The 26425-nt window shown below is 36.2% G+C and overlaps 11 protein-coding genes across 11 annotated transcripts in view; 5 read left to right on the top strand and 6 right to left on the bottom strand.

Annotated features, from left to right (window-relative positions):
* Positions 1–1103: 1103 nt before the first annotated feature.
* Positions 1104–5658, bottom strand: FDP41_002762 (uncharacterized protein; the record flags this gene model as incomplete). The annotated part of the gene is made up of 8 exons (XM_044705992.1): positions 1104–1572; positions 1695–1877; positions 1937–2171; positions 2235–2989; positions 3144–3543; positions 3695–4497; positions 4559–4879; positions 4958–5658. 8 exons carry the CDS (start codon positions 5656–5658, stop codon positions 1104–1106), a joined length of 3867 nt encoding a protein of 1288 aa, XP_044562960.1.
* Positions 5659–6685: 1027 nt separating this feature from the next.
* Positions 6686–8104, bottom strand: FDP41_002763 (uncharacterized protein; the record flags this gene model as incomplete). Its single annotated transcript, XM_044705993.1, has 1 exon — positions 6686–8104. One exon carries the CDS (start codon positions 8102–8104, stop codon positions 6686–6688), a length of 1419 nt encoding a protein of 472 aa, XP_044562961.1.
* A 144-nt stretch (positions 8105–8248) lies between these two features.
* On the top strand, positions 8249–11306 carry FDP41_002764 (uncharacterized protein; the record flags this gene model as incomplete). The annotated part of the gene is made up of 3 exons (XM_044705994.1): positions 8249–8391; positions 8437–11181; positions 11240–11306. 3 exons carry the CDS (start codon positions 8249–8251, stop codon positions 11304–11306), a joined length of 2955 nt encoding a protein of 984 aa, XP_044562962.1.
* A 241-nt stretch (positions 11307–11547) lies between these two features.
* Positions 11548–14678, bottom strand: FDP41_002765 (uncharacterized protein; the record flags this gene model as incomplete). Its single annotated transcript, XM_044705995.1, has 3 exons — positions 11548–12525; positions 12589–13725; positions 13773–14678. The coding sequence occupies 3 exons, from the start codon at positions 14676–14678 to the stop codon at positions 11548–11550; spliced, it is 3021 nt and encodes a 1006-aa protein (XP_044562963.1).
* A 70-nt stretch (positions 14679–14748) lies between these two features.
* FDP41_002766 (uncharacterized protein) lies at positions 14749–16624 on the bottom strand (the record flags this gene model as incomplete). The annotated part of the gene is made up of 4 exons (XM_044705996.1): positions 14749–15059; positions 15145–15719; positions 15773–16250; positions 16309–16624. 4 exons carry the CDS (start codon positions 16622–16624, stop codon positions 14749–14751), a joined length of 1680 nt encoding a protein of 559 aa, XP_044562964.1.
* A 192-nt stretch (positions 16625–16816) lies between these two features.
* On the top strand, positions 16817–18300 carry FDP41_002767 (uncharacterized protein; the record flags this gene model as incomplete). Its single annotated transcript, XM_044705997.1, has 3 exons — positions 16817–17029; positions 17175–17892; positions 17963–18300. The coding sequence occupies 3 exons, from the start codon at positions 16817–16819 to the stop codon at positions 18298–18300; spliced, it is 1269 nt and encodes a 422-aa protein (XP_044562965.1).
* Positions 18301–18393: 93 nt separating this feature from the next.
* On the top strand, positions 18394–20130 carry FDP41_002768 (uncharacterized protein; the record flags this gene model as incomplete). The annotated part of the gene is made up of 5 exons (XM_044705998.1): positions 18394–18790; positions 18923–19273; positions 19405–19572; positions 19636–19807; positions 19923–20130. The coding sequence occupies 5 exons, from the start codon at positions 18394–18396 to the stop codon at positions 20128–20130; spliced, it is 1296 nt and encodes a 431-aa protein (XP_044562966.1).
* A 216-nt stretch (positions 20131–20346) lies between these two features.
* FDP41_002769 (uncharacterized protein) lies at positions 20347–22047 on the top strand (the record flags this gene model as incomplete). The annotated part of the gene is made up of 1 exon (XM_044705999.1): positions 20347–22047. The coding sequence occupies one exon, from the start codon at positions 20347–20349 to the stop codon at positions 22045–22047; it is 1701 nt and encodes a 566-aa protein (XP_044562967.1).
* Positions 22048–22423: 376 nt separating this feature from the next.
* On the top strand, positions 22424–23104 carry FDP41_002770 (uncharacterized protein; the record flags this gene model as incomplete). Its single annotated transcript, XM_044706001.1, has 3 exons — positions 22424–22465; positions 22542–22856; positions 22904–23104. 3 exons carry the CDS (start codon positions 22424–22426, stop codon positions 23102–23104), a joined length of 558 nt encoding a protein of 185 aa, XP_044562968.1.
* An 18-nt stretch (positions 23105–23122) lies between these two features.
* Positions 23123–25351, bottom strand: FDP41_002771 (uncharacterized protein; the record flags this gene model as incomplete). Its single annotated transcript, XM_044706002.1, has 2 exons — positions 23123–23244; positions 23296–25351. The coding sequence occupies 2 exons, from the start codon at positions 25349–25351 to the stop codon at positions 23123–23125; spliced, it is 2178 nt and encodes a 725-aa protein (XP_044562969.1).
* Positions 25352–26365: 1014 nt separating this feature from the next.
* FDP41_002772 (uncharacterized protein) overlaps positions 26366–26425 on the bottom strand; it is a gene marked incomplete at both ends in the record, with an annotated part of 684 nt that continues 624 nt past the window's right edge. The window contains one exon of the mRNA XM_044706003.1: positions 26366–26425. This exon is cut by the window's right edge and continues 624 nt beyond it. Coding sequence (XP_044562970.1) covers positions 26366–26425 — 60 coding nt within the window.

A 26425-nucleotide genomic window follows, 5' to 3' on the forward strand; every position in this document is an offset into this window, starting at 1 on the left:
GCCACTTGTCAAGATCTTCCAACATTGAAACAAGCTCTTCCAACCTTATCATGACCACTCCCAAACGAAGAACAAACAACACATGTCCTCCTGACCAATTCCTAATCTATAAACAAGCAAAAGAAACTCAACGAAGAGATGCTCACAATGAAAGACTTTTATCTTCGTATCGAGAAGAAGCAAATTTCTCAAACTGGAATCATCATCATCATTCAATGATAATACCCTCCTCTTCCTCTACAAAAAGTCATTCCGTATGCCGTCGTTTAGTATTCGAAGAAGAAGAGACCAAAGAAGAAAGAAACCACAACAACAACAACACCCTAGGACGAACAAATTCCGAAAGTTCTTCTTCTTTTCAATTGGTCTGCTCGATTCCACCTCATTGTGCGCATCATCGCATCACTCATCATCCTTGAATATATATTCTTCAACAATGGTTGAGACCTATATTGATGTTGAACCATTAAGTGTTTTGAATCTAGGAGGAGGAGGAGGTTGTTGGAGTCATCGTCTTCTTCTGATGTGATGATAAAAGATGAACGCAGGATCCTATTGTTGCATTGCACACACACATCAGCACACCAGCACACAAATCCTTGTAAATATATAAAAGCTGTGAATGGTGTAACTCACATTGGTGCAATAGAATGTGAGTGGCTTTCGAGAGTCTTCATCTCTCAGAATTGCCATCCTCCGCACAATAATATGATCATAATTGTAAATAAAAATTATTGCCTAATTGAACGCATTTATGATGATGAATTCAGTAAAATTCTCCTCAAAAGACAAGAGTTTCATGAGCGATTCAAGGAGGTCCTCACTATTCATCACAAAATGCCACTTTGCTTGTTTTGGAAATTTCATTGAAGGCATGTCTCATGAAAATGCAAAAACTAAAATTCATCCATGAATCCATGAAATCGATTTTACTTCATTTAAACTCTCGGCATTATTTTAGTATGAAATCTAAAAACAAACTCGAATCATTTACAGTTTTTCAACTACAGCTTCTGCCTCGTCATTGACCGTGTCAGATGTCTGTCAAGAGATTGTCGTCGGAATCCTCATTTGTTGTTGTCTCAAATCGACGCACAAGCGTGTCAGCCAATGACACCTGCCACACATTTTCCATTATTAATTCCAACTCGAATATTAATTTGAATGGGAGGAGAAAGTTTTTCCATGCCTACGAAAAGATTTGATGTACTGCTTTCTAAGGTTTTATCAAGACTGAATCGAGTAGTAGAACCACTCATATTACCTCCAATATTACCACTGTTACGATTGCCGTTCACTTCTTCCATGACATTAGAAGACCATTGAAGTGAAGCATGAGAAGCAGAACCGGTTTTCAGTGATGGTCTTTCTGGTAAGAATGAAGAAGAAGAAGGAGAGGTTCGCATGAGAGGTGGTTTCATTGGAAGACTATTACTCATTATGGCAGAGAGTGAGGATTTCTTTTGAATGTATTGACCGAAACGTTTCTGATTGTAAGCTCGCAATATGCCAAAGGTTTCACATGCAAATTTACACATTCGTTCTGGATGATCCGTTTGAGCATCATGTAAACTAAGGAATATATTCATGTGAATAATAAAAGGTCAAACAATAAAAGTGTTGACAATATTCATGTCAAACAATAAAAGTGTTTGTTTCACACACAGTGCGTTGTTGATAATATTGTGACTTACCCTCCAACACAAAAGTATGCATCTCCAATGGTTTTAATCTTTTCTGAATTATATTTTTCTGTTAAAAGATCAAATCCCACAACAATTTCATTCAAGAGAGTTACAAGCTCAGTTGGGTTCATGGTACTACTCATGGATGTGAAGCCGACCATATCACTGAAAAACACAGTCACATCATTGAGCCTAAAATGTTCAAGATAATAATAGTCGATCAATTAACTATTGAGACACTCAATACTTACTCTTCAGCAATGAGTTTGTCACCCGATGAATTCTTGAGTTGATTGGCCACAGAGTAAGGTAAAATGTTTAACAGTAATTCTTCATAATGTTTCTTTTCCTCTTGTAAGAGAGCATTTCTTTTCTTTTCTGAAGTTTGATCATTAATGAAACAAACCACAATTTCCTTGTTGCCATGTGTCACCAAATAAATACTAATTTTTGCTGGAAAACGTGTTTTGTTTTTACGAATACATTCTGTTTCGAATATTTCTCAATGATTATTGAATGATTTATCATTCCTATGGGTAAGTACCGTACTTTCAATTGATTTTTGCATTCTTGGAATCACTTCTTCATCGAATAATTCAAATACACTTTTTCCAACAATTTCTGAAACTGCAAATCCAAACATGGATTGAGCCACAGGATTAAAAGCATCAATATCTGTACTATTCACACACATGTCAACACCATCAATAGAGGCGTTGATAATCGAGTGAACAATGGAGAGATCCATTTGAGAATTTGATTCTTTGTTAGCATGTGTGAGTTTGTGAATTTGTTGTTCCACAAAATTCTTATTGGACTTTTCAATCGTGTGAAAAAAGAGATAATTCTTCAAAGCTTCGGACGAGTCAATGACTTCTTTAGGAACATAATTAATCATCATTCTCAAGAAATTGACAGCATTCGAATAGGACATGAACACTCTCAAAATGCCCAATGAAAATCCAAACAAGATCACGAACGACAAGGTTCCAAAAAGGGGAGCAAGCACAAAACGAGGAACTGATGCATAGATGGCCAATTTTTCAGAGAAGTGAATCAATCGATAGGACACTCGATCCAAATAGAGCATGGACTTAATGAATTGTTCATGGACAACAGGATCTTTCTTGATGGAAAGTTGATTCAAATTCAAAACCATGTCCATCGTCTCAGCAACTTCCATATCCAAACTTGAAGTACAATTCAAATCATATTTCATCACTTGTTGTGTGGTACAATTAGGTTCTCCCTTAATGATTTGATCAACATCTTGATATCTTCCAAGCACAAGAGTTTCATCTGCCCTTGTTGAAAAGTGAAATATGAGCACTCGTTTGAAGTGGAGGATCGTTGAAATAGGTGGAATTGAATGCTTTGTGCATGTAAACTTCCGTTGAAGCAAACATGACGTCTTGTAAATGATAAGCAACATCATTGGAGTCCTTCATGGTCACATACGTTTGACGACTGTATAATCCATTGCTTAACATTTCTTGAAGGAATAGGCCTGCACTAATCATGGTGAAACTGACAATGAAGATAGACATGCTCATGACCATTACACGAGGATTGAAGAGTTTGCTGTATTCTGTCTTGACAGCGAGTTGATTCCTTGAGACAGTGGTGCTAAGCTTGTAATAAAATTTCCCAATATAGTTTTTAGAAATGGTATTCTGGAAGAGTTTGAATTGAGCTGTGGCAAAAGTCAAATCTTTTGAAACGTATACTAAAAAGGAAATGGAAAAGATCAAGTAAATCAAAAAGCACAAGAAATAGACTCCATAGAAAATATTCTCAATCATTCTTCCATTTTCAATGGAATAGTGAAAGTGAACATTGCAAAAATCATTAAAGGCATCTGTGACGGTTGCATTATTGGTGTACAACCACATAAATGCATGACTGTCAAACGTGTGTTGGTAGTCTTCACCCGAAAATCCAAAAAATTTCATTGGTGTAAGTGATGGCCATGTTTGTAATATCAGCTATGGTGACATTGGCAATAAAACGGCCAGTAAAGTGAAAAGTTCCATTTTCAGAATTCTGAACTAATTGTGGTTTGTAAAGTGGATAATACTTTTCATGATACGATGAGTAGAGAGGAATGGAGAATCTCCCACTGTTTGCATTATTCTTGATATCATAATATACTTGAAGATTGTCTCTTAAAGATTGATCGCGAAACTGTTTGTATTCTTCAAAAGAATCAAATCCAAACTTGGTCATGGTTGTTGGCCACGTTTTCGAAGAATTACTAAATAAATAGAGATGAGCTTGATAGCTTCTCACATGTAATACAGTTTGACCATTGACAGTGACTGGAGCACAATCAGCAAGTACTAAATTCACATCATTGGTCACAATATTAGAAAAGTAAATTGAAATGGATAATGTGACAATGAGAAAAATGATGGAGAGCGTCACAAATATTCCAAACATGAAATATCTAAAAGTCGTTGGGTGAGGAATTAGCAAATGTTGTCGATATGAGTCATTCTTGTTTTCAATTCCATCAAATGCTTCTCTTGAGAATACAGATCCAACATCACTACATTCAACAAGATCCTGTTTTTCAATGATTTTGGAAAAGCTTTGTCGAACGTTCAATCCTTGGAGTGTTGGAACAATCTTGTTGTTGGATTTTAGTTTGTTTATAAATTCTCTCGAACGTTCCATTCTTTTAGATTTTGTGGATTCTTCAGCTTGTAATTTCATGGATTCAGAGTACAACTCGGTGACTTCTTCCTTATTGAACATGAAACTTTCCAAAAACCTTGCATACGATTTGACGATATTCTTATCCGATGAATAACTGGACATTAAGTTACTATATTTGGTTTCGCTTTCGGTTTGGAGAGATCTCCAATTCTAACCATGGTTGCTTCGAGTACATGATAATCACCTCATTTGTTAATTCTTTCCAAACATCCTTATGTAATGCTCGTAATAGATCTTGCTTTGCCTCCAATTCATCCATTGAATTTTGAAGCTCAAAAGAATGTGCATTCTCATTCATTAAAATCTCTTTCTTTTTAATGGTGATCAAGTACTTGTAAAAGAGATTGGGTTTCTTCCTCTTTGCTTTCTTTAACAAACTTTGAGCAAACATTTGAGCATTAAGGTCCAAAGAATTCACTTGAGAAATGATGGATGAAAACATGATTAAGAGATTGACATCTGAAAAAGAAGTATGACTAGAAATACCTTTGATAAAAGCCACACATGCATCCATATCCGAAACATACACCGAATGATCGGGTGAATGAACTTACGAGTTGGACATGAGTGAGAATCGAACAAACATGTGTAATGCTTTCTTCAAATGTTCTTCTTCAATGGTTTGATAAAAGTAAATGGCACTCATTTCCAACCTTTTGGTATAGAGAGTTGGATCTTGTGCTTGTATGGCTGAATCTCTGTCATCACTGGCATCCTCCTTGCACGTGGTACGTTCTGAATGATGGGTTGTTGTTGTTTCTGTTGTTGTTGTTGTTGTGAATGGTTGTGAGGCAGGCATGTTGGATATGAATTCAACCAATGCACTTCGAATCATGTGCAAACTGTAACGTGTATAAATTTCCATCCCAATGGCACACATCAAACCAAACAGAATGGCAAGAGCAAGGATCATTAAGGAGAGACCCAATAAGGGAGGATTTTCTTGCTCACCAGGAGAGGATGCATTCAAAGGAATTGCAATGGATTGAACGATCGTTTGAGAAATGAGAGTACCGAGAGATCCTCCGAATCGAGTTCCAAATCCAAAGGCAACCATCGAGTTCCCCACTCGTTTCAAAAAGGGTACTAGTCGAAAGAGGATCATCACAAGAAGGATCGAAACGACACAATGAAATGCACTTCTTGCATAGGAATAAGGACCTGGTATGAGCATGTGTACAAATAATTGAATCACATTCTGGCTAATTGTAAAACCATAAATACAAGAGGAGTGTCCGTAAGGAATGGTGCCCATTGTAGTGAGGCATTCATGTTCGTGATGATGATTAAACAGAATGCATTCATGACGATAATCATCAATGAACTCACAATAAACACAGCCATGAGGGCATCATTGAGTGCACCTGAACATTCAATGTGTTGAGAGCTAAATTCTGAAAAAGTATTCAATGTATTCGTCTCTAGATTGCATTGAACTGTATTCAACATGACATACATCACGGGAAGAGAGAACAGTATATATAATTTGGACAATGAATGAAAACTAGATTTGATGAATAAGAGATACTTGGAGGTGATTGAGAAGAGGTAAAAAACTACCAAAAGGAATATTTGAAAGGACCAAACCACAACCACACTAACAAAAGCAACAATCACAGATCCCAAATATGGTAATCTCTCAAATGAAAATGTTAAAGGCCAATTCAACACTAGAAATATCCAACGTCCTCATTCCCCAAAAGATGATGACGTGAGAGTAGACATGAATATTCCAACATAGATCATATACAAAACCATTCCAAGAACGATCAAATAGGAAATCTTTCCTCTCCTTGTAACAGAATTGTCTTGCATATAAAATAAGAATGAAACCAAGTTGTTGGCGAGTCTTTGATGAACAGATTGACTCAAGATAGAGGACACCGTGTTGACATTAGATACAACTCCTGTTTCAGACCCTTCATTATTGGTTGTGGCGTCTGAAGTGTCATCTCTTGGATTGAGATCAACAATTGTTGATGACATTGTTTTGTAGGATCAATAATTATTTCCAAATGATGATGACCAATACTAGTCGTCAAGTAATAACATACAAAGGTGCACATCCTGTTTGGTACATCCTCAATAAGTTATAATGTACGAAGTCTCTCGCGTCAATGTCGTTATTCAGGACAGCATTGATGTACATCATTGGTACATTGATCATGCAAGAGATGTCGTGATTACTTTCATTGTCTCTCTATTTGGCTAATAATCTTGTGATGGCATCACAAGGGTGTCCATTTGAAGTCGTTTGTGTGCACGGTTGTAGTAGTTGACATTTACATCTTTGATGTCCTAAAGTCAAAAGGATGATTGGAAATGAATCTGTGTTGAATGATTTTCCATCGAATGCAACGAGACAAGTTACTTTCATCAGAAATGTAGTGTTGAATCATTTCATGGAACTTGTTGTTGTTTTCCTTCTTCATTCGGTTCTGGTCATTATACCATTGAGACAAGTATTCAATTTCTTCATCGGTGAGACGAAACAATAAACTTGAAACGATCGAGTCCAACTGATGTGTAGTGAGTGTTGGATGTAGCAGCATCAGCACTCTGGTCATCAATGTTCGAGCATGAGTGAGGATTTGTTTCGTTTTCATTAATCGAATCATTCCAAAGAGAATGATCCATAGAAAGGGAAGTTTAGAGGACAAAGAGAACCATCTTGGAAATTTTGGTAAATCTGAAGTGACACTCAGAATGGAGAAGAGGTAAAATAAAAGAGATTCTGTAGTTCCTCTGGTGATTGGAGCAAGTAATCTTCGAAGAATATTCGGTGAGAGTGAGTAGGCAAATTCTTCTTCAAATCGTGTGGAGTGAAGATTTTCTCTACAGGCATGAATCAGTTCATGCAAAATGAGTTCTTCTCTATTTAGAGAATAATACTTTGGTTTGTGTTTTAAGAGACTGTGTAATTGGATAAAAACTCCAAAATTTTCAATGGAAATGCTAACTCCTCCACTAGATAATGGAAGAGAAGTGCTTGAGTAGATACCTGTCACCCACACACAATGATGTATTCCAAAATAATTGGAGAGCTTTTGTTGAATACCATGTTCTAAAAAGTGTTCACAAGGAATTATGGATCTGTCTTTGTCTTTGGAATATATTTGTCTGTAAATAAATTCCGATTTCAGTAATAATCTTAATTGTCTGATAATGAACAAACTGTAATCAATGTAAGATTGTGATTGTCCCCAAAGGAAGCCACATTGATCCAATAAGGCAAGGATATCTAATGGAATAATTTTTTCTTTTCCCTGAATGATCGAATAAAGAAACAAAATGATACTTGGAAGCTCTGTACATTGAATGAACATTCTCACAAATTGAGAATTTCTAACATCGATCATGTCACTCTGCTTTAACGATTGTGTCACCTTTTTTACAAGATTCGAATATTGTTTAGAAAGATGATCTTTCAGTACATCATAAATACTTTGAGTATGATTTCCAATTTCAATCGTTTGGTTCTTAAAAAAACGGTAATAGTCATCATCAGCCTCATTCAATCCTTCAAAAAGTAAATTTGACAAGTTGCATCTACTTTTTTCAAAAATGATCAGAATTTTCAACAAATCTTTCATCATGATGCTACTCATCTCCACCATGGTGGAATCTTGTTTGTTGTTGTTGTTCGGATCGAGAGAATTTCTCTCTTTTGAAAAAGAAGAAGCAATCACTTGAATTTTCATTTTTTATTTTGAAAAAAATACTGAAAAAACCGTTGCTTCTTCACCTCCTTGTGCCCACAAGTAACTTTCATCAATTCATAATTGTGCTAAATCAAAACAATTTTTGGATGCAACGAATATAAGTTTTGTACAGCATCGGAATTAATGAGCAAAAAATCTTTAAAGACGAACAGTAGTAAATCCGATCTAACTTGTAATTTTGAGGATGTGAAGGTTGATTTGGTGGACAGCAACGCATCCACATCGGAGTTGTTGGACATGGTTAAACAATTGGTTTCTAGGGTAAAGTAAGTACAATTGGTAGAATTCTCATGATCAAAATTTGTTGATAGTTCGTTGGAGAACAAAGTTGCGGATCTTACCAAGCAATTAGAAAAGGAAAAAGGATCAAAATCTAGGAAGAAGACTAAAACTAAAAAGAACTCTAAGGATGAAGCACCTCAAATTACTGAACCTACAGAGGATGCGATCACTGATACAGTATTAATTGAAACACCTACAACTGCCATGGAGCATGTTACCTCTAGAGAAATTGTGATGTATGATTTAGATCCTCCACACGTAGAAGAATGCTGCGAGGTTGAATTAGATGCTAATTCATCTGCAATTCAAATATTTGACGAAGTTGTGGTCTCTCAATCAAATACCAACAAAAGCAAGGCATCCACGAGCTACAGAGATGACATGGATTATGAAGAATTTATTTCGAGTGACGAAGAATTTGTGGAGCCAAAAATTTTGCAGATGGACTTTTCACAAGGTGAAGAAGCCCTAGATACAGAAAAGGATTCAGAATTAGCAAATACAACTTTGAAAGAAATCGGAGAATTTGTGCCCAAGTTTATGTTTGAAAAATTGTATCCACATCAAAGACGAGGTGTTAAGTTTCTTTGGGACAACATCAACAAAGGAACTGGATGCATTTTAGCTGACTTTATGGGAATGGGAAAAACGCTGCAAACAGCATCATTCCTCCATTTATTTTTATCTCAAGGCAAGGCAAAAACGGTCCTTATTGTTTCCCCAGCATCTGTAAATACTCACTGGGTACGCGAGTTTGAAACAATCAAAAAATGGATGGATGGAGAATCAACATTTTCAATAACCACCTATTCGCTATGTTCAAAAATTTCTACTCAAGAACGAAAAAAAACTGTGAAAACATGGTTTGAAAATGGAGGTGTGATGGTCACCTCGTATGATATGTTCAGAACATTATGTGTGGACAAAGATTTTTATGAATTTCTAACCAAACCTGGCCCAGATGTTATCATTCTAGATGAGGGCCACAAAATCAAACACTTTTCCTCAAAAATTGCTAAGACCCTCAATACTGTACAAACAACTAGAAGGATAATTTTAACTGGATACCCCTTTCAAAACAATCTTTTGGAATATTGGACCATGATCAATTTTGTTTCTCCAAACTTTTTGGGAGAAAAAATTGAATTCAAACGAACATATTCTAAGCCAATTCATAGAGGACAAGTTTCGAACAATATTAATGAAAAAAGAATAGCAAGAAGAAGAGCTTGGCTGTTATATGAAAAGGTTAAATCATTAATTTTACGAAGAGATGCCTCTTTACTGAAGAAGTTACTTCCTCAAAAAGAAGAAATAATGTTAACCATCTCAAATAGCGACATACAACGAAAAATATACAAAATATTGATAGAATATTTAAAAAATATGAATGCAAAAATCAATATATTTTGGACATATGATGTGATTATCATGTTATGCAATCATCCAGATGTCCTACTCAACTATTTCAATTGGAAGACAGCCCAGATTGAAAATCAAAAGAAAGAAAAAGAAAATAAGGAAAAGACATCAAAGAAAGAAGTGTTAGAATCCTCGTACTCAGTTGAGCAGGAGACTAATTGTGGGGAACTTTTTGATCCACCAATCAATGAAGATGAAATTGACAGTTATCTCGACACAGAGGAAAAGGCCGATGATATTTCAGACGATGCAACCATGGATCTATCCATTCTTGAAGAAATATTTTCAAATCCAGAATCTATTGGCTACAAGAAAGGAGAGCTCAACAATGGAGGAAAAATGATTCTTTTATTTAGCGTAATGTTTCAATGCAAAAGTGTTGGTGATCGATTGATAGTATTCAGTCGAAGTATTAACACCTTGAATTTTATTGAAGGTACCCTTAAGAGATACAACAAAAAGAACACAGAACAGATCAATTTTATGCGTTTTGATGGTAGCACTCCATTTGAAACAAGACAATCATGCATTGACAAAGTTAATGATATGAGTAATAACATTAACGTGCTGTTGGTGTCCACACTTGCAGGATGTGAGGGAATTAATTTAATGGGAGCCAATAGAGTGGCACTAGTCGATGTAAATTGGAATCCTTCTCATGACAGCGAGGCTGTGTGTAGAGTGTTCCGAATAGGTCAAAAGAAACCCGTATACATCTACAGATTTATATGTGAAAATACAATGGAGGATTTGGTCCTTAAAAGACAATTGCAAAAAGAGAATCTTGCCAATTGGATTGTAGATGACGGAAACACCAGTGTTGACACATATGCTACCAAAGATTTATTAATTATTCCTGATGATAACAGCGTGATGGCAGCAAGTAACACACCAGAATTTGTGGACGCCTCTATTACGGATGAAGTAATTTTGGGAATTGTCAACAAGTATCCGAATTGGATAAAAAGAGCAGAGATTCGTGACCAACTCTTGAGAGATGACCCACAAAATGTTTTAACTGAAGAAGAGAAAATACTGGCCCAAAGTGAGAATGAATTTGACACAGTGTACATGCCGAAAAGGACCTATACAAGGAACAATTCTACAAGCAGCGTTGGCCAACAAAAAGAAAGTACAAGGAATACTCAGCAACTTGACACTCTTGCAAATAGATCTGCCACCAACATTGGAAATCGTAGTGGTGGTAGCTCTTCTGAAAGTCGTGAGACATTGTGGCTGAGGAGACAACAAATTCTAGTTCAGAAAGAAACTCAAGAGGCCAACAAAATACTCGAGATGCTTCAGGTGAAGGCTTTAAGCTCTTTTGAGGAAAGGCCACAAGATGGCCACTCGTCCTCCACATCAAACAATACACCAACATCAACACCTGACAAAACAAACTCCACAAAGACGCCTCCTTCAGCAAGCACACCATCTCATCACACACGCTTCGAAAAAGAAAAAACAATCATTATGAAACAACTTGTGAGCAAATCAAAATCTTCAACGAACAGCAATCACAATAATTCAATGGAAGACCCTTATGCCATTGATCTAGAAACTGAAAATACAAAAAAGAGAAGAAACAATCGAACATTTAATTACCGTTCAGAGCATGGAAGGAGAGAAAGTGAAAGACCACCTCCTTATTATGGCAGCCAAAGCAATTCGAACAGACAAAACCAGCATGGTGACAGCACCAAGCGATACAAGAAGTGTTAAAAACTGCTATAAGGTTTGTCCTCTTCATCCACCACTGTTTCTTGTTTCTGTTCGTTTTCCTGGTCTCCTCCCATCATATAGTCCTCCACGGTCATATCCAATTCTTGTCCTGTGACTTCCCATGTTGCTTCTTTACCTTGTGCCATCACCAATATATCTTGAGGTATATCTTTCTTGGCCCCCAGTACAGCTAAAGCATGTCCTGTAGACTGAACACCAAAGAGTGTTTTCGCTGCATCACTAATATCTTCCAAGGCTGCATTCATGACGTGCTGTTTAAGCAAGGAATAATCTTCAAAAGTAATTCCAAACAAGAATTGTTTTGTTGCTCTTTCATGGGGAGGTAAAACAACAGAATCTCCTAATTCTCTCATGACTGCTATCTTGCAGCTCATTAACTCCTCTTCTTCGATTTCATCCAGCCCAAAATCAATAAATCGTTGAATTGTTTCAACAAGCTCTAATATACTGACATGGAGGGTTGATGGTGACAATAGGGTAAGTTTAAATGTTCCATCCATTGTTTGCTTTGCTGTGGTGGGCATTGAAGAATCCTTAAATAATTTTCTATTTAATGCTTCAGCGAATAGATAAATATGGGCTGCTTTTTCTGCAGTAACTGGAGAGCTTGTATTGACACTTCTGCAAATAATTCTATGCCCTTCAGGAATTATACCATCAGCAATGACAATAAATCTATGCTTATCTCTGCTTGACTTAACAAACGCACCATACTTTATGTGTTGGCCCGAAATGTTGACAGTATCAGGATTGGATTCAAGGAAGTCTTCAGCCACTTTGCAAACAGATTCGAGCTGGGATGAGCTTGTTGTCAACAACAATTTAGTGTTAGATTTTGCAGTTAACTGTCCATAGAATTGAGAAAGACGTTGTTTGAAAGCCGTTAAATTACCAGATGAGAATTGTTTCAAAAAGGCTAATTGAGAAAACCCTCCCACGTAGTCATTCAATTTCTATGTAGATTGATACAATGCATATGATGGATGAGCATGTTAAAATCATATCAAAGTACATACCGTAATAGGATTGACTTTTGCCTCTGAAGAGAGATAACCTAAGCCAATCAAACCATGTTTTGAAATAATCTCATCCGAAAGGGTTTTTGCAATATCTCGAACAATGTCATCGTTGAGTGCGTGAGGTGGTAGCTCTTTGAGCTCAGAGTCATTCAACATGGCTTCTAAAATATCTAGAGCTTTGAATAAGTGTTTTTTCAAAACTTGAGTTCTGATGACAATTCCACATTTCACAGAATCCCAATCAAAACGGTCATGCAATATTTCAACCGTGGTTTTGATTCCTCTTGGAAAATACTTCTGTTTAAAGGATTCCATGATGGCATCAGTTGCATCTCTTGCTCCCATACAATTAATCAACTTTGCAATAATTGGATAATAATGAATATCGTAAATCTTATTTTCATTTGCAGAAACATATATAGGTTCATACTTTGTAAGTGAAATGTCCACTAGATCTCCATTTGCTTCTTGAACATTCAACAAAAATCTACCGTTTGCTCGTGATTCAACTCGACTACTGATGAAAGATGAAGCAACCTCAGCACTTGGTTTAAAGTCTAAACTAGGAGCAATTGTGGTAGCAAAAACCAAGGATCTTTGCGTGTTAGATGTTTGTTCAGATAGCTCTATCATTTTCGTTGCATTGTTAATGAGAATTATTTTTTCACGGTTTGAGAGGAAGTATTTTTCCTTAATTGAATTAAAACATGCAATTGCATCCGCTTCTAGTAATTTTCTCACTTTCGATAATGTTTGTAAAAGGTCAATACAATTTGCAAATTTTTCGAGAAATTGTTTAGCATTAGAGCTGCTCTTCCATGAATGAAATGATCCCTCTTGAATAGAATGTGTGGAATAATTGACCAACGTTTGGAGTTCCATTTGCAGCTTATTTAAATAAGGTAGTGCATTGTGGACTCTTATATTTTCAATAACATGTTCCAGTCTTTTCTTTACAAGTTTCATATCTTGCAATGAAATCCCTTCAACACCAACAACAAAGCAAAGTTCGTTCATTGATTCATTAATACCATTATGGATAAAAGGCCTAACAGATAAAGAGCCAAACTCTTGATTAAATGTATCCGAAAGGCAATAACTAAGTATCTTTAACAAAATGTAATCTTTTTGATTCTTCAATACCAGTTACTAAAATATAATGATGACTCGAGATGACTTACAGAAAATTCGCAATTCAACTTGTAAGCGATGGCTGCCTTTCCTTGGTTATTAAGTGGTAGAGATTCATCAACAACAAATTCTTCTTCAATAACCTCTCTTGATGATGGATGGGTTGGTTTTTGAAATGTAGAAATAAAACTACTTCTTGGAGTATGTATTTGTGGAGAGACTGTTTCCAGAGATGCAATCACCTCTTCGACATCACCTCCGGCAGATAGAAAAACACTATTTGATGGGCAGTAAACTGCTCTGTATTGTTCTTCCAAGTTATCCAAATTCATATTTTTCACTGAATGTAACATTTCATCAAATGATGGAATATTTCCATAAAGATGGCTTAAGATACTTCTCCCAAATCGTGCTGATGGATCATTAGAGTTTAGCACCATGAAGGTATTCATTGCACTTTCGTGAAGAGATTGAAAGTATTGACTGTCCCATGACGGAAAGAAAAGTTCCTTGTTGAATGTATCTATCAATATTTTATGTTGTTCTTCATTGTTTGTTGTAAATTGAAAGGATTGAATTTGTTGGTGTGTGTCAGTAGAAAATATTGATGGGTAAATTTGGGGAGAATAAATAAATTTTGAATTCAATTTTGATGCAATTAAATTATTGAAATGATGATAGGTTAATAAATGTATTGGAGAAAAATTGTCGATGGCAATATTCACGCTATAGGAATAGTTTGCCTCATCTGGATGATGAGAATGAATTAATAATGATTTATCAACATCGGAATGAAACACAGAGATTGGAAAACGAGGCTTCTTTTCATAGCTTCCAATTAGGTTGTACTTGTTCCTAGATGTGATTAATGATGATGATGTTTCGCACTCTAAGAAATTTGTGCTTTTTCTACTCAAAGAAGAACTAATTCCTCGAATGGACAGAGCCTTCTTCATTTTTGTTTTGATTATTTAAATTTTAAAAAGGAAATTAAATCTTGCAAATAAATATGTTTAATTAAATTATCTAAACTTGTGGAGTCATTTCAACCCAATCAAAGCCAAAGCTAACTGGTTGATCAGTGTGAATATTAACTTTATCCCATTGCGAGTTCCACGTGAATACTGGTTGTTGATCGTGGGTTGGGCCTGATTGAGCGACAGCAGTATTTGTCTTTGCCATCTGAATGTCAGTGACCTTAGCATCAATAGCACCGAATGCTTGTGATCTCTTATTTGGAGGATTCAAGTCACATCTAGCAGCAATTTGGTGGCAAGCATCACCATCTGAGAATGGATCTGATTGATAATCATTCTTTCTAATCAATCTCTTGACCCCTGTTAATATTAAATTAATATTATTTGTGAGTTTCACAAGAGCAATAATAAATTGAAAACGATGATGAACAATATAATGACCTACCTTCAAGATCTCCAACATAGGGAGCATCACGTCTGAAAATCTTGGCTCTTGGGCAATTTTCGTAACTCCAAAAATCTCCAAATTTCTTGTACTGGCTTGGATAACCTGAAATGTTATAAATATATGGGAAATAAGGAATGTTGTAAGAAGCCCAATAGGAAGTGTCCAAAAAGTGGCTTACACTAGCAACTTTGCAATCACCAGGAATTTGTTCCAAAATGTAGAGAAGTTCTGGATCAGATCGTGTTGCACCAGGAACAAATCTCTTTGTATCCAATACAATCCATTGGTTGTTATAAGTTCCACTGTTATATTTGGCAAAGATGTCAGTCCATTCCTTTGCAGATGTTGCTAATCTGTTTGCAACAATATTTCTAATCCAGTACAATAAGGTTTCTGGAGTAGTCTTTTGATAAAGGGTCAAGTTGAAAATATTGTTTGATGTCTCGGTGATGACTAAACCAGCAGATGTAATATAAAAATCATCCACAGATACTAGCCAACCAGGAGCAGAGGAGAAGCTGACGAGCTTAGCTGGCACATTCTTAAAGTTAATTCTGTAGTGCTTGTAAACTCTGCAAGTATTCATTGTTTTGTAAGCAAACAAACATCATCATGTCAAACATACCTCAACATGTTTTGGAATGTATCCCAGGTTGCATGGGTCAAGAACAAATTTCTTCTGTCCTTGCTGTATTTCACGAATGCACTACATTTAGTTTTGAAAATGGCATAACTCTCCAAGTCGAATTTGCTCATGGTCTCAAATGAAGGAGGACTCCACATGTTGGACAAGTCGTCAATGTCTCCATCAAGTTGGAATTTAAACAAATCTGCCAATGATAACACAGGTAAGGTTCCCTTTTCAGACATGACTTTCAAGTATCCAGCATACATTCCTTCTACTTGATCTAAAATCAACGAGACATGATACCAATAAGTTCTTTCTTCTGGATTTGTTGAATTTTTAGCCTCAGCAATTTTTCTCTTCATGAATCTGAAATTTCCATCAAGGAAAGCATCTAATTGCTTGTTTTGGCTGGTATCAAACGTATATTGCTTAAATCCAATCCAGTAATTTTGGAACAATTCACCAGTCACATAGCCTTTTTCATCATGCAAATAATAATCACCATATTTTGATGATTCAATGGAATGACCTACCTTCAACGAAACCAGCAGCAAAAGCTTGTTCCTCATCACTTCTATCCGAGTTTGTTGATAAACTCAAAGTAGCCCAGCCAGTCTTGTTGATAGTCTCTTCGTAATGAACTTGAGCCATTGGTTCTCCGACCATGATGGTCATTTTCGTTTCTTTCACCATCGTGTATGCGTTTAAATCTCTGAATCCATTTCGTTTATCAGCGCTATGATTTGGATTGAACATCAAGTGATACTTCTCTCCGGCGACATACATGCCACAGAGCAAGACCACCATACCACACAACAACAACAACGACTTGGATTTGTTGAACAACATTTTTTTGTGGTTGAGACTCCTTCAACTCCGAGCGTTCGTTTTAATTCATCAATCCATGAAGAATAGTTTTCCATGATCGGCGTGCACGCTGAGCAAAGTGCTCGACCACCATCAGTGGTGCAACAACTATTCTGGATTGAGATGGTTCAAGCATTGGAATTTGGAGAACTTTAAAAACCATCACACAAAAATATGACTCAACAACAAGAAGATCTCTTCTCCTTTCGGAATATTCTTGCAGCACTGGATCCTACCCAATCAACACTCATAGCTGCCGGAACGTATGATTCCAACCTGTCGATCACCACCACAAATCAACAAAATACTCCTCATCCATTGTTGCAAGACAAGTTGATAAAGCGTGGAATTCATGGCATTAAAACTGTGCTTTGTAGAACTAGCATGGTATGTTTTCTCTCTCTCTCTGATGAATGCATAGATGATGACGGAACGTTAAATAATTTCTGACGGAATTAATGATCATTAACCTTGTGTTATTGTATTATTTTGATAAATATCGATACGATTGAATTCGATCACCTTTCGATAGTGCTATGTTCTTACTGTTTCAGGTCATTTATTAGAAATTACCGAACAGATGGGCATGATGGAACAAGTACTCGATTTTTTGGAACCTAACGAGAAAATTATTAATATTAGTGCTGGTTATTCTTTGTTGCTTATTGTATTGCAAGATCAGTACACCCTGAAAACGAGAGTTTTTGGTAAACTTTTCAATTCTTATTCTGGATTTAATTATGCAGCTCAAGTCCAAAAACATGCACAAATTGTCTATCCACTCACAAAAAACGATGTAAATCCCATAGTTAGCGAATGGAATGAAATTCTCGATTTTCAACAAATACTTGATGTGGATGAAAATATCATTTTCACATCTTGTGCTGCTTATACGGCAACTTTTATTTCGAGTAAGGGAAGAATATTTGCAGCAGGATCGAATCAATTTGGAGAGGCTGGCCAGGCCGTCACATCTTATCGAAATGCAACGGATCAATGTCAAATCAAGGAATGCAGAATTGAAAATTTGAATCATTCGAAGGATAAGCCTTTCTTTGTCAGGTCAGTGAATGGAGATCATACCATAATTGCTCTGACAAGAGATCATCGAGTTTACTATTGTGGATATACCTTAGATAAAGGTGGAAAAGATTTATCCATTCTTCGAGAATTTAAGTCAAAAAACATGGATAGTGACGAATATTTTATTGATATTGCTTCTGGTTATTACATGACCTTATTATTAACAAGTAAGTGGGTGAACATAATTGTTTTTATAATTTCAATACAAATTGCTTGTTCGTGTATGGAACAACCCAGACAAACACAACCTATACATGTTAGAATCTAAAGAAAAAGTTAACTTGCCCTCCCAAGAGAATATTACAAGTTGCAGAATTTTTGCGGCACCTTACTTGTTTTTTATTGTAGTGAATGATTCAACTATTTTCACATTCAAACCAAAATCAAATTCAATGGGTTGTGCCCTTTCTGTGCAGGCTAAACCACATCATTCGTTGTACATAACAGGTTCTGACAAAGTTGTTATGTATTGGAAGCATGAGGATGAAACAAGATCAGTTCGAAGAATGAAAGAAACACTTTTGAAATCGTTGAATATTGATTTTTTGCAAGATATTAAGATAGTCCATTTGTAAGATAAGGTTACATAAAACCAACACTCTTTATCACATGATAACATTATTAAAATTAAATATTTATTGAATACTTTTAAATTTTTTTAAAAAAAAATGTCCACTCTTGAAGCAATTCGAAATGCTCAGCCTATCGCTCAAAAGATGGTTGATTTTATCAACAAGTCGAAATCACCCTATCATGTTGTAGGAACCATCAAGCAAAAATTAGCTGAATTTGGATTCGAACAACTCTATGAAAGAGAAGCAAATTGGTCCGAGAAGATCAAACCATGTGGCAAGTATTTCTTCACCAGAAATCACTCAACTATTGTTGCATTCAGTGTTGGTGGAAACTTTAAGCCTGGAGCTTCAGGATTGAAAATTATCGGTGCTCATACGGACTCTCCCCACTTGATCATGAAACCAATTTCATCACAAAAGAGTTCTGGCTATTTGCAAGTTGGTGTACAAACCTATGGAGGAGGTTTGTGGTACACATGGTTTGATAGAGGTTTGTACAGCAGCATCTCATGATCATACAAATTATTTATGATTTTCAACTTTGTATAATTTTCGTTGTGTTTTGATTAATTATCACTATTCCATAATTATTTGAAATTCGTTGTTTCAAACGCTTCAATAGATTTAACCGTTGCTGGAAGAGTTATTGTTGCCGATGGAAAAGATAAATTCAAGCAACATTTGGTTGAAATTGATAAACCTATTTTGAGAATTCCATCATTGGCCATTCACTTACAAAGAGAAGTAAGCCAAGATGGATTCAAACCAAACACTGAAACTCATTTACTACCAATTATTGGAACGGAACTGGGAGAATTGAGTGATGATCCCAACGCAAAGGGATTTATTGCCAACCACCATTCTGTATTGTTGAAAGCACTAGCTCAAGAGTTGAAATGTGATGTAGCTGATATCAAGGACTTTGATTTGTCAATTGTTGACACTCAACCTGGCGTCATTGGCGGTGTGAATGGTGAATTTGTTTTTGCTCCGAGATTGGACAACTTGGCTTCTTGTTTTGTTGCATTGGAGGCTTTGATCAATTCAGATTCATCCTTGGAAACTGAAAAAGATGTAAAATGATCTGCCTTTTTGATCATGAAGAGGTTGGATCAACAAGTAGTTATGGAGCTGACTCTTCATTGATTTCAGATACTATTAACAGAGTTATTCAATGTACACATGCCTCCATTGACAAGAATGCTCCTGTTGACTCCTATGGAGCATGCATTGCCAAGAGTTTTATTATCAGTTGTGACATGGCTCATGCAGGTAGGTTCAAATTTTGATCAGTTTGGCTTATTTCAATCACATTGCGACATTCATCACCTCTAGTTCACCCCAATTATTCTGAAAAGCATCAAGCCAAACATAGACCTCAAATTCATCAAGGTCTTGTCCTCAAGACGAACGCCAATCAGAGATACACAACCAATGGCTACACTTCTTTCTTATTCGGAGAATTAGCTCGCAGAAAGAATATTCCTCTTCAATCCTTTGTCGTTCGGTGAGTATTTGAATGTTATTGAGAAACACATTTTTTTGTTTGATTAATCAAATTCATTTATATTTATGCTAATCATTTCATACATGAACCAAATGTTAACGTGACTGAAAAATAGAAACGACTCGGCTTGTGGAAGCACCATTGGTCCAATTGTCTCATCGAACACATCGATTCGCACCATCGATGTTGGAATTCCTCAATTGTCCATGCATTCCATTAGAGAACAATGTGGTGTGGTCGACATTAAGAGTACTGTAGATTTGTTCACTCACTTCTTCAATGAATTCTCCGACATTGATAGTTCTGTCTATGTGGATGAATAAAAACTTTAAAAGTTTTGCCTGACAAAATAATTCATATTTTCGTCTTTGCCAAAGGCACCACTCACAGCACACTAGTAATTTTTCTGGGAATGTCTCTCGACAAATAAAGACCTCGTCGCTAACAATGAATTATTAAAGAAACCCCTATCGCGCCTCTACTGCTGTTTTGGTTTTGAAAGATTTGTATTCTCTCCTTCCGCAGGTCGTCCAAAAAGAATGTTGCATCGTCACAACAACACAAACCATCACAAACCTTTTTTAAAGGGAGAAGGAACCAACTACTCCGAAGATACTGTTTCAAGGTTTGCTGTGAGAAAGCTTGATCAAGAATCAACTTTAAAGGACCCTGAAGAGGAGGGATCTTCTTCTCAGAATCACCTCATTCCTTGTTCATTGGTGAAAATTGCCAATGGTGTTTACTTTCCTCTAATTTTGCCTCATCTCTTGTCTGAGGATGAAGGCTTGATGGTTTGGCTCAAACACTATCAAACTGAAATCAAACCTCCGAAACAAATGTCGCCTCATGAATTAATGGAAACAATGGAAACATTGGAACAGTACATGAGATCGCATGATGAATGGAAATCCAATTATCCTCATCATCACTCCTCCACAAATCTTTCCGATGATGCCTTTCAGCAATTAGATAAGTATGCCATGCGAATGATGAACATCCTAACGTCCAGAATATTGCGAAGGAGTGATGAAGATCAAAGCAACTGCGAGGAGAAGAAGGTACTTGGTAACGTTTCTCAAAATTCAATCATCAATACCCACAAGGACCATGTTCAGAATTCGGAGGAAAATTCAAAACATCAAAACAACTCTTCGACGGCGTTGAATTGTACTGCATCATCACTTCCTTCTGAATGTTTGGACCGAAGAAATGAAAAGAAGCAAGTCATTGAGTTGTACAAAATGGTCTATTCTCTCTTCGATGAAACCAACATTCCATTCCTGATCTCCAATAGTGAGAGAAGAGAAATTGAGAACAGGAAGGAGCTATCTATTGTGTCTCAATTCCTTAAAGAATTCGTTGAGAATCATATAGAACTCTCTCCAAATGAACTGTTACCAAGCATGATTGAGTTTAAACATTCCTGTAACAAAGAGCGCTTGCATGATTCATCAAATACTAACATTTTGGAGAACCTTCGACTACAGTGGATTCATGGTTTATTGTCAGATTTGGATTTTGAAATGACGAGAAACTTTAAAACACCAACAAGAAGTGACCGAATGGGTTTGTTATGTACAGAGTGTGCCATTTCGGGCGAATTTTCATCGTCTCACATTCTTCAAAGTGGAAATTGGATCATTGTCAGAAATGTTTGCAATTTACCTTTGAAATTGATGGAATTAGGATCTAACTGTGGAGCTGGAATTTTAGCAGATCCATCCAACATGTTTCTGTATAAGGTTGTTAAAAGAAAAAAGGTTTCAGAATATTCGCCAAAATTTGAATGGACCTACTGTACGCATTTCGATTTGGATTCACTTGAGCAGAGGTGCTTAGCTTTTGCAACATTATGGAAGTTACTTTTAGATTTACAGAAAGAAAATGATGACCGCAAAGCAAATGCCACCGCAAAAAAGAATTTCAAAGAATTTGTTTCAAGAGTTGAGAAATTATTAACTCGCCACAAAACTCAATCACTAGCTGGTGGACAACTTAATCAAACATTGAGAAAAGTCAAAGCAGAAAAATCTCAAAATGTTCATTCGGTCGAGACAAAGAAAGTCGACAAAGAAAAACAACCTCGTGAATGGCGTTTGGATGAACATTTGAAAGTTGAACACAAGAAGATTGTTGACGAATTAAACTCTCCCATCAATAAGATGATGCACAAAAAAGATGTCAAGGAGAGAACAGAGAAGATTCTTAAGAGCGTTGATCTTTCTCATTTCACTCATTGATGGCAATGCACTGTGTTGAATGTATCATTAATATTTATTTCAGTCAATAAAAATGGACAAATCCAACAAGATTCAGAAAACCAGTCACCATCATGGAAATTACAATTATGGCCAGAGAGGAGAAAGGAGAGGTGGTGGAAGAGGAGGTTATAACAACAATTATAACAGAAAATTTCATCATCAAAAGAAGCAGCACAAGGAATATGTTTTTGATGTAACACAATATTACAAGGAATCATTTTGGGTGGATCCCTGGTTTTGACATGAACAACCTAAATTATAAATAATTTATTTAATTATTATTATTTTGGAGGAGCAATTCGAGAAGAATTGCATAACGTTGTAATACAAAAAATTACATCAACAACCAAACCCGATGGACCCGTTACCAATTTTCGAAGATTTTATCAATACAAAAGTAGGTGATTCAAAGAATGAAGACAATTATCATTGAGAATCATAATTCTAATTTCTGTTACATACTTCTTGCATAGGGAGGGAGCAAAGTGAATCACGATGTAAAAATTTTGGGAATGGCAAACATTCATATGCTGGGAAAAAGTTTAATTCACAGAGGAGTCACCATGCGAGGAGATCTAGAAACGATAAGGATTGGAAAGCTCGCAATTATTGGAGAAAATTCAATTATTGAACCACCATCAATCGCCAACTATGGTCTGGAAGTCACACAAAAAATAGGAACACATCTTCCTGTAGTCATTGGCGATCATGTATTTATTGGAAAGGATTCAAAAATAAGAGCCGCTGAAATCGGTTCTTTTGTGTACATTGGAAATAATTGTGTGATTGTAAGTTGATGCTCTTTCCATTGTTCGTTCTAATTGTGATGGTTCAGGGTGAGAGATGTATTCTTCGTGATTGTTGCAGGGTTGAAGACAATTCTGTAGTGGCTTCTGATACTGTTATACCTTCATTTACATCGTTTGCTGGAAATCCTGCTCGAATGACATTGCAAGAATTGCCAGAATGTACAGAACTTTTGATGAGAGACCTCACAACTAATATCTGGATCCAATATTCCCCAAAAATTATTTAGTAGCTCAATTTATCACTATTATTGTGTCAAACAATCACCAAGCTGACCTGCATATTTCTCAGTCAATCTATTTTTCAGAATATCAATTCGTTGATTAAGTTGAGATGATAATGCTAAAAGATCTCCATCATTTTGTAGCTCTGAATTTTGCTCTGTAAGTCATTGTAATATCGATAATGAAATTAACATACCTTGATGAACTTTAGGGCTTGATAGATCCATTCCATCCGTTTCGACTAATGAAAGAAGATGATTCACATCCTTAATGGTGATTAGAATATTTCTTCTAATAAACTCCATTTGGTGAAATGCTTTTTCATTATTTTTCAATCTAAAGTTCTCGCTTCTAAGTGAATTGGATATTCTTCTCTCCTCTTCTATTATTCTTATCAGATCTTGTTTTCTGTCTTCATGTTCCTCCAACACAGTGGCTAACTTAATTTTGTGTTTCTCAACAAGGCCCTCAAGGAACATTATTCGTTCATCTTTTGTTTGGCCTTCTTTGATTTGTATTGTTATCTCATCCTTTACCTGTTCTGTGAACTCTCTTCTTTCCTCCAGTAGATGTTGAGTGTGTTTTTTCAGTCTTTCAATTTCGAGCATGTTGTTGTCGTTGAAAAGCTTGAGAGTTCTTATTTCTTGATCTTTTTTCTCTATTGATGCATTTAACTCGTTGATAACTTTGTCTTTCTCTCCGTTTTTCCTGATTTCGTCCTCTTTGCAAGCAATAAGTTCGAGTAGTCTTGCTTTCTTCTCTTCGTAATGCATTCTCTCTCGTTCAATATCAGACTTTAAGTCTCTAATAGTTCTATTGTGCTCCTCTATTATAGGTCTCAAATGTTGCCTGTCTTGATCCTTTATCTGCAGATCTTTTTCTTTAATAGTCATATTCAGATTCTCAATTGTTTTCTGCAATCCCTCGACAATATTAACGTGTGATTGAGAATTCGTCTCGAGCTTGATTTGCAGCTCGTCGATTTGCTTCTTTAATTCGTTGATAGTTGTGTCTTTGCTTCTGCTTAGAAATTGTATGGACTCATTGGCTTCCTCCATTGACTTAATATCACTCTCTAAAGAAGTATTTAAAGAATGAAGCTTAATAATTTTGTTTCTTAGATCCAGTATTTCCTTATTTTTCTTTTGAATTTCGTCTATCAAAGTTTTTTTTGAAAACTCTTTTTGTTTCAAAAGATTGACGTCAACTATTTCTTGACTTGATTCTTTAGCTGGAGGTGTGATCTCTGTTTTCTTCTTGACTGTGAAAAAGTGTTCATTTAAGGCTTGTCTTTTAGATTTTTTGATTTGTGATAGAATATTTACAATTTCTTTATCCTCAATATCTGTAGAATCATCCTGTTCTCTGGAATTAAATATTATGGAAGTTTTCTTTGATTTTGGAGAGGTATGGTGAGATGTGGAGATAAAGTCCTCTGTGAAATAGCTGTTTTGTTTAGATTGCTCTTTTGGCCTGTCTCCTGCAAGCATTTGTTTGATCAAATCTTCTCGTTCTGATTTCGGAGATATATCAATCTCTTTGGCAGTCACGAGAACAGCACCACTGGGAGAAAGTGTTTTCTCCTTTAAACCCTTATCAATTCTGAAATCATCAGCATCATTATCTTCCACCAGTTTTGTATTTCCGAAATATAACCCTATTGGTGATGATGATGATGGTTTCACAAATAGGTCGCTCTCTCGTGAGGTTGGTGTACCACGAAGCTTCATTTCGTTTGTGTTTGGATTGTTGTAGAACAGCGGATTCTGAAGAATTGAAGCGGTTGTATTTTTTGCGCCTTTTTCAAGAGTTGTAAAGGATGATGAATGTAGGTCTTCCTTGATGTTGTTGGTTTTTGGAGAAGTGGAGTTCATGGATGGACGAGGTGAGGAAAGATTAGAATAGGGAAGAGAACGACGAGATTTTCTTGTGATGGAGGATGAAGAATCACCACTAAAAGGACTCAATTGTTTTTGATCTCTAATGAGAGAAAAGTGTCCAGGTGAATGATTAATGGCTAACTCTTCGGAAGGTCTTTCGGCGTCATCCATTGGTGCATTAAGCTGAGCTCTCAAGGATGGAATTTTAATGGACGATTGCTCTCGAGCAGTCGACCTGGTTGGAGAAGAGGCAAATATTCGAGTAAAGCCATTCCTTCCTTCAATGTACATGAGCGTTCTGCTTGGGGTCTCGTCCTCTCCTCCTTGCGAAGCTGGGAATAAAGGATCATTCCAATCATCGTCTGCTTGCATTTTTATTGGGATCGAGCCCTTAAAAAATACCGCAAGATGAACATCAGAATTGACTCTTGCATGCTCCACGGCCTGGAAAGACGTTTGGAAAGAATTGAACAACAAGCGAATTAGATTTCAGCTACCCTCAAACAATTAAACGCCAAACTTAATGAATATATACGAAATGAAAAGAACAGAAATTGTGAAGAAAAGGCACGGAAGCCATTAGATCATTCGCATCACTTGTTACAATCTTTACAACATCATCTATGTGACGCAATCACCTTTAGAGAAAATCCATCAGTTGAGAAAACTAACGATCCACCAGTTGAGAAAGATGAGAATACATTATCAACATTGAATCAACCAACTCCATCAAAACAAGAAAAAGAATACAAGCCAAAGAACAAACCTCGCAAAACAAGAAGGACCACACAAGCTAAAAAACAATCATCCACCGACAAAGCCAAGCCAAAAAGAAAAACAAAGCAAAAGAACAAACTTCACAATCATACTAATCATGGACAAAAAGGCAAGATACTATATTTGTATTATGATGATCAGTGCTATCAACAATTCGATAAGAAACGTGTAATGAATGTAAGAACAAGAAAGAAGCATCTCACCTTATACTGGATCCAAGACTGCTCTCCGCCCTTCAACATTATTAATTGTTGTGACTTAGAACTTTGAAGACAATGCTGGTAATCGATACATATCATTATTAACATATCATATCCATCAACACTATATATACCTATTCATGACCTTTTTACAATAATTGACGACTCAACCTTACAAACCAACGAAACCATATGCATTAACAGACAAAACACTGCTTTATTTTTGCCTTCTGTTTGAATCATGGACTCAACCCATGTTAACAGTTGCTCCACACAAGCATGTAATCTGTTAATATTTGATATATCCTGTTAAAAACATTCGACATTCAGAAGTAGTATCTAAACGAAAATGAAGTCCAATGTTGTTTTATGACAAGTATTGAGGCACCGAAGGGCCAATAAACAATATTTAATTTTTATTGGGATCCATAGAGAGGATCTTTCTATCGGAGGGTGTGGCCACCATGGT

The sequence above is a fragment of the Naegleria fowleri genome, assembly GCF_008403515.1.
Source record: "Naegleria fowleri strain ATCC 30894 chromosome Unknown tig30, whole genome shotgun sequence".
NCBI classification, from domain to species: domain Eukaryota; phylum Heterolobosea; class Eutetramitea; order Acrasida; family Naegleriidae; genus Naegleria; species Naegleria fowleri.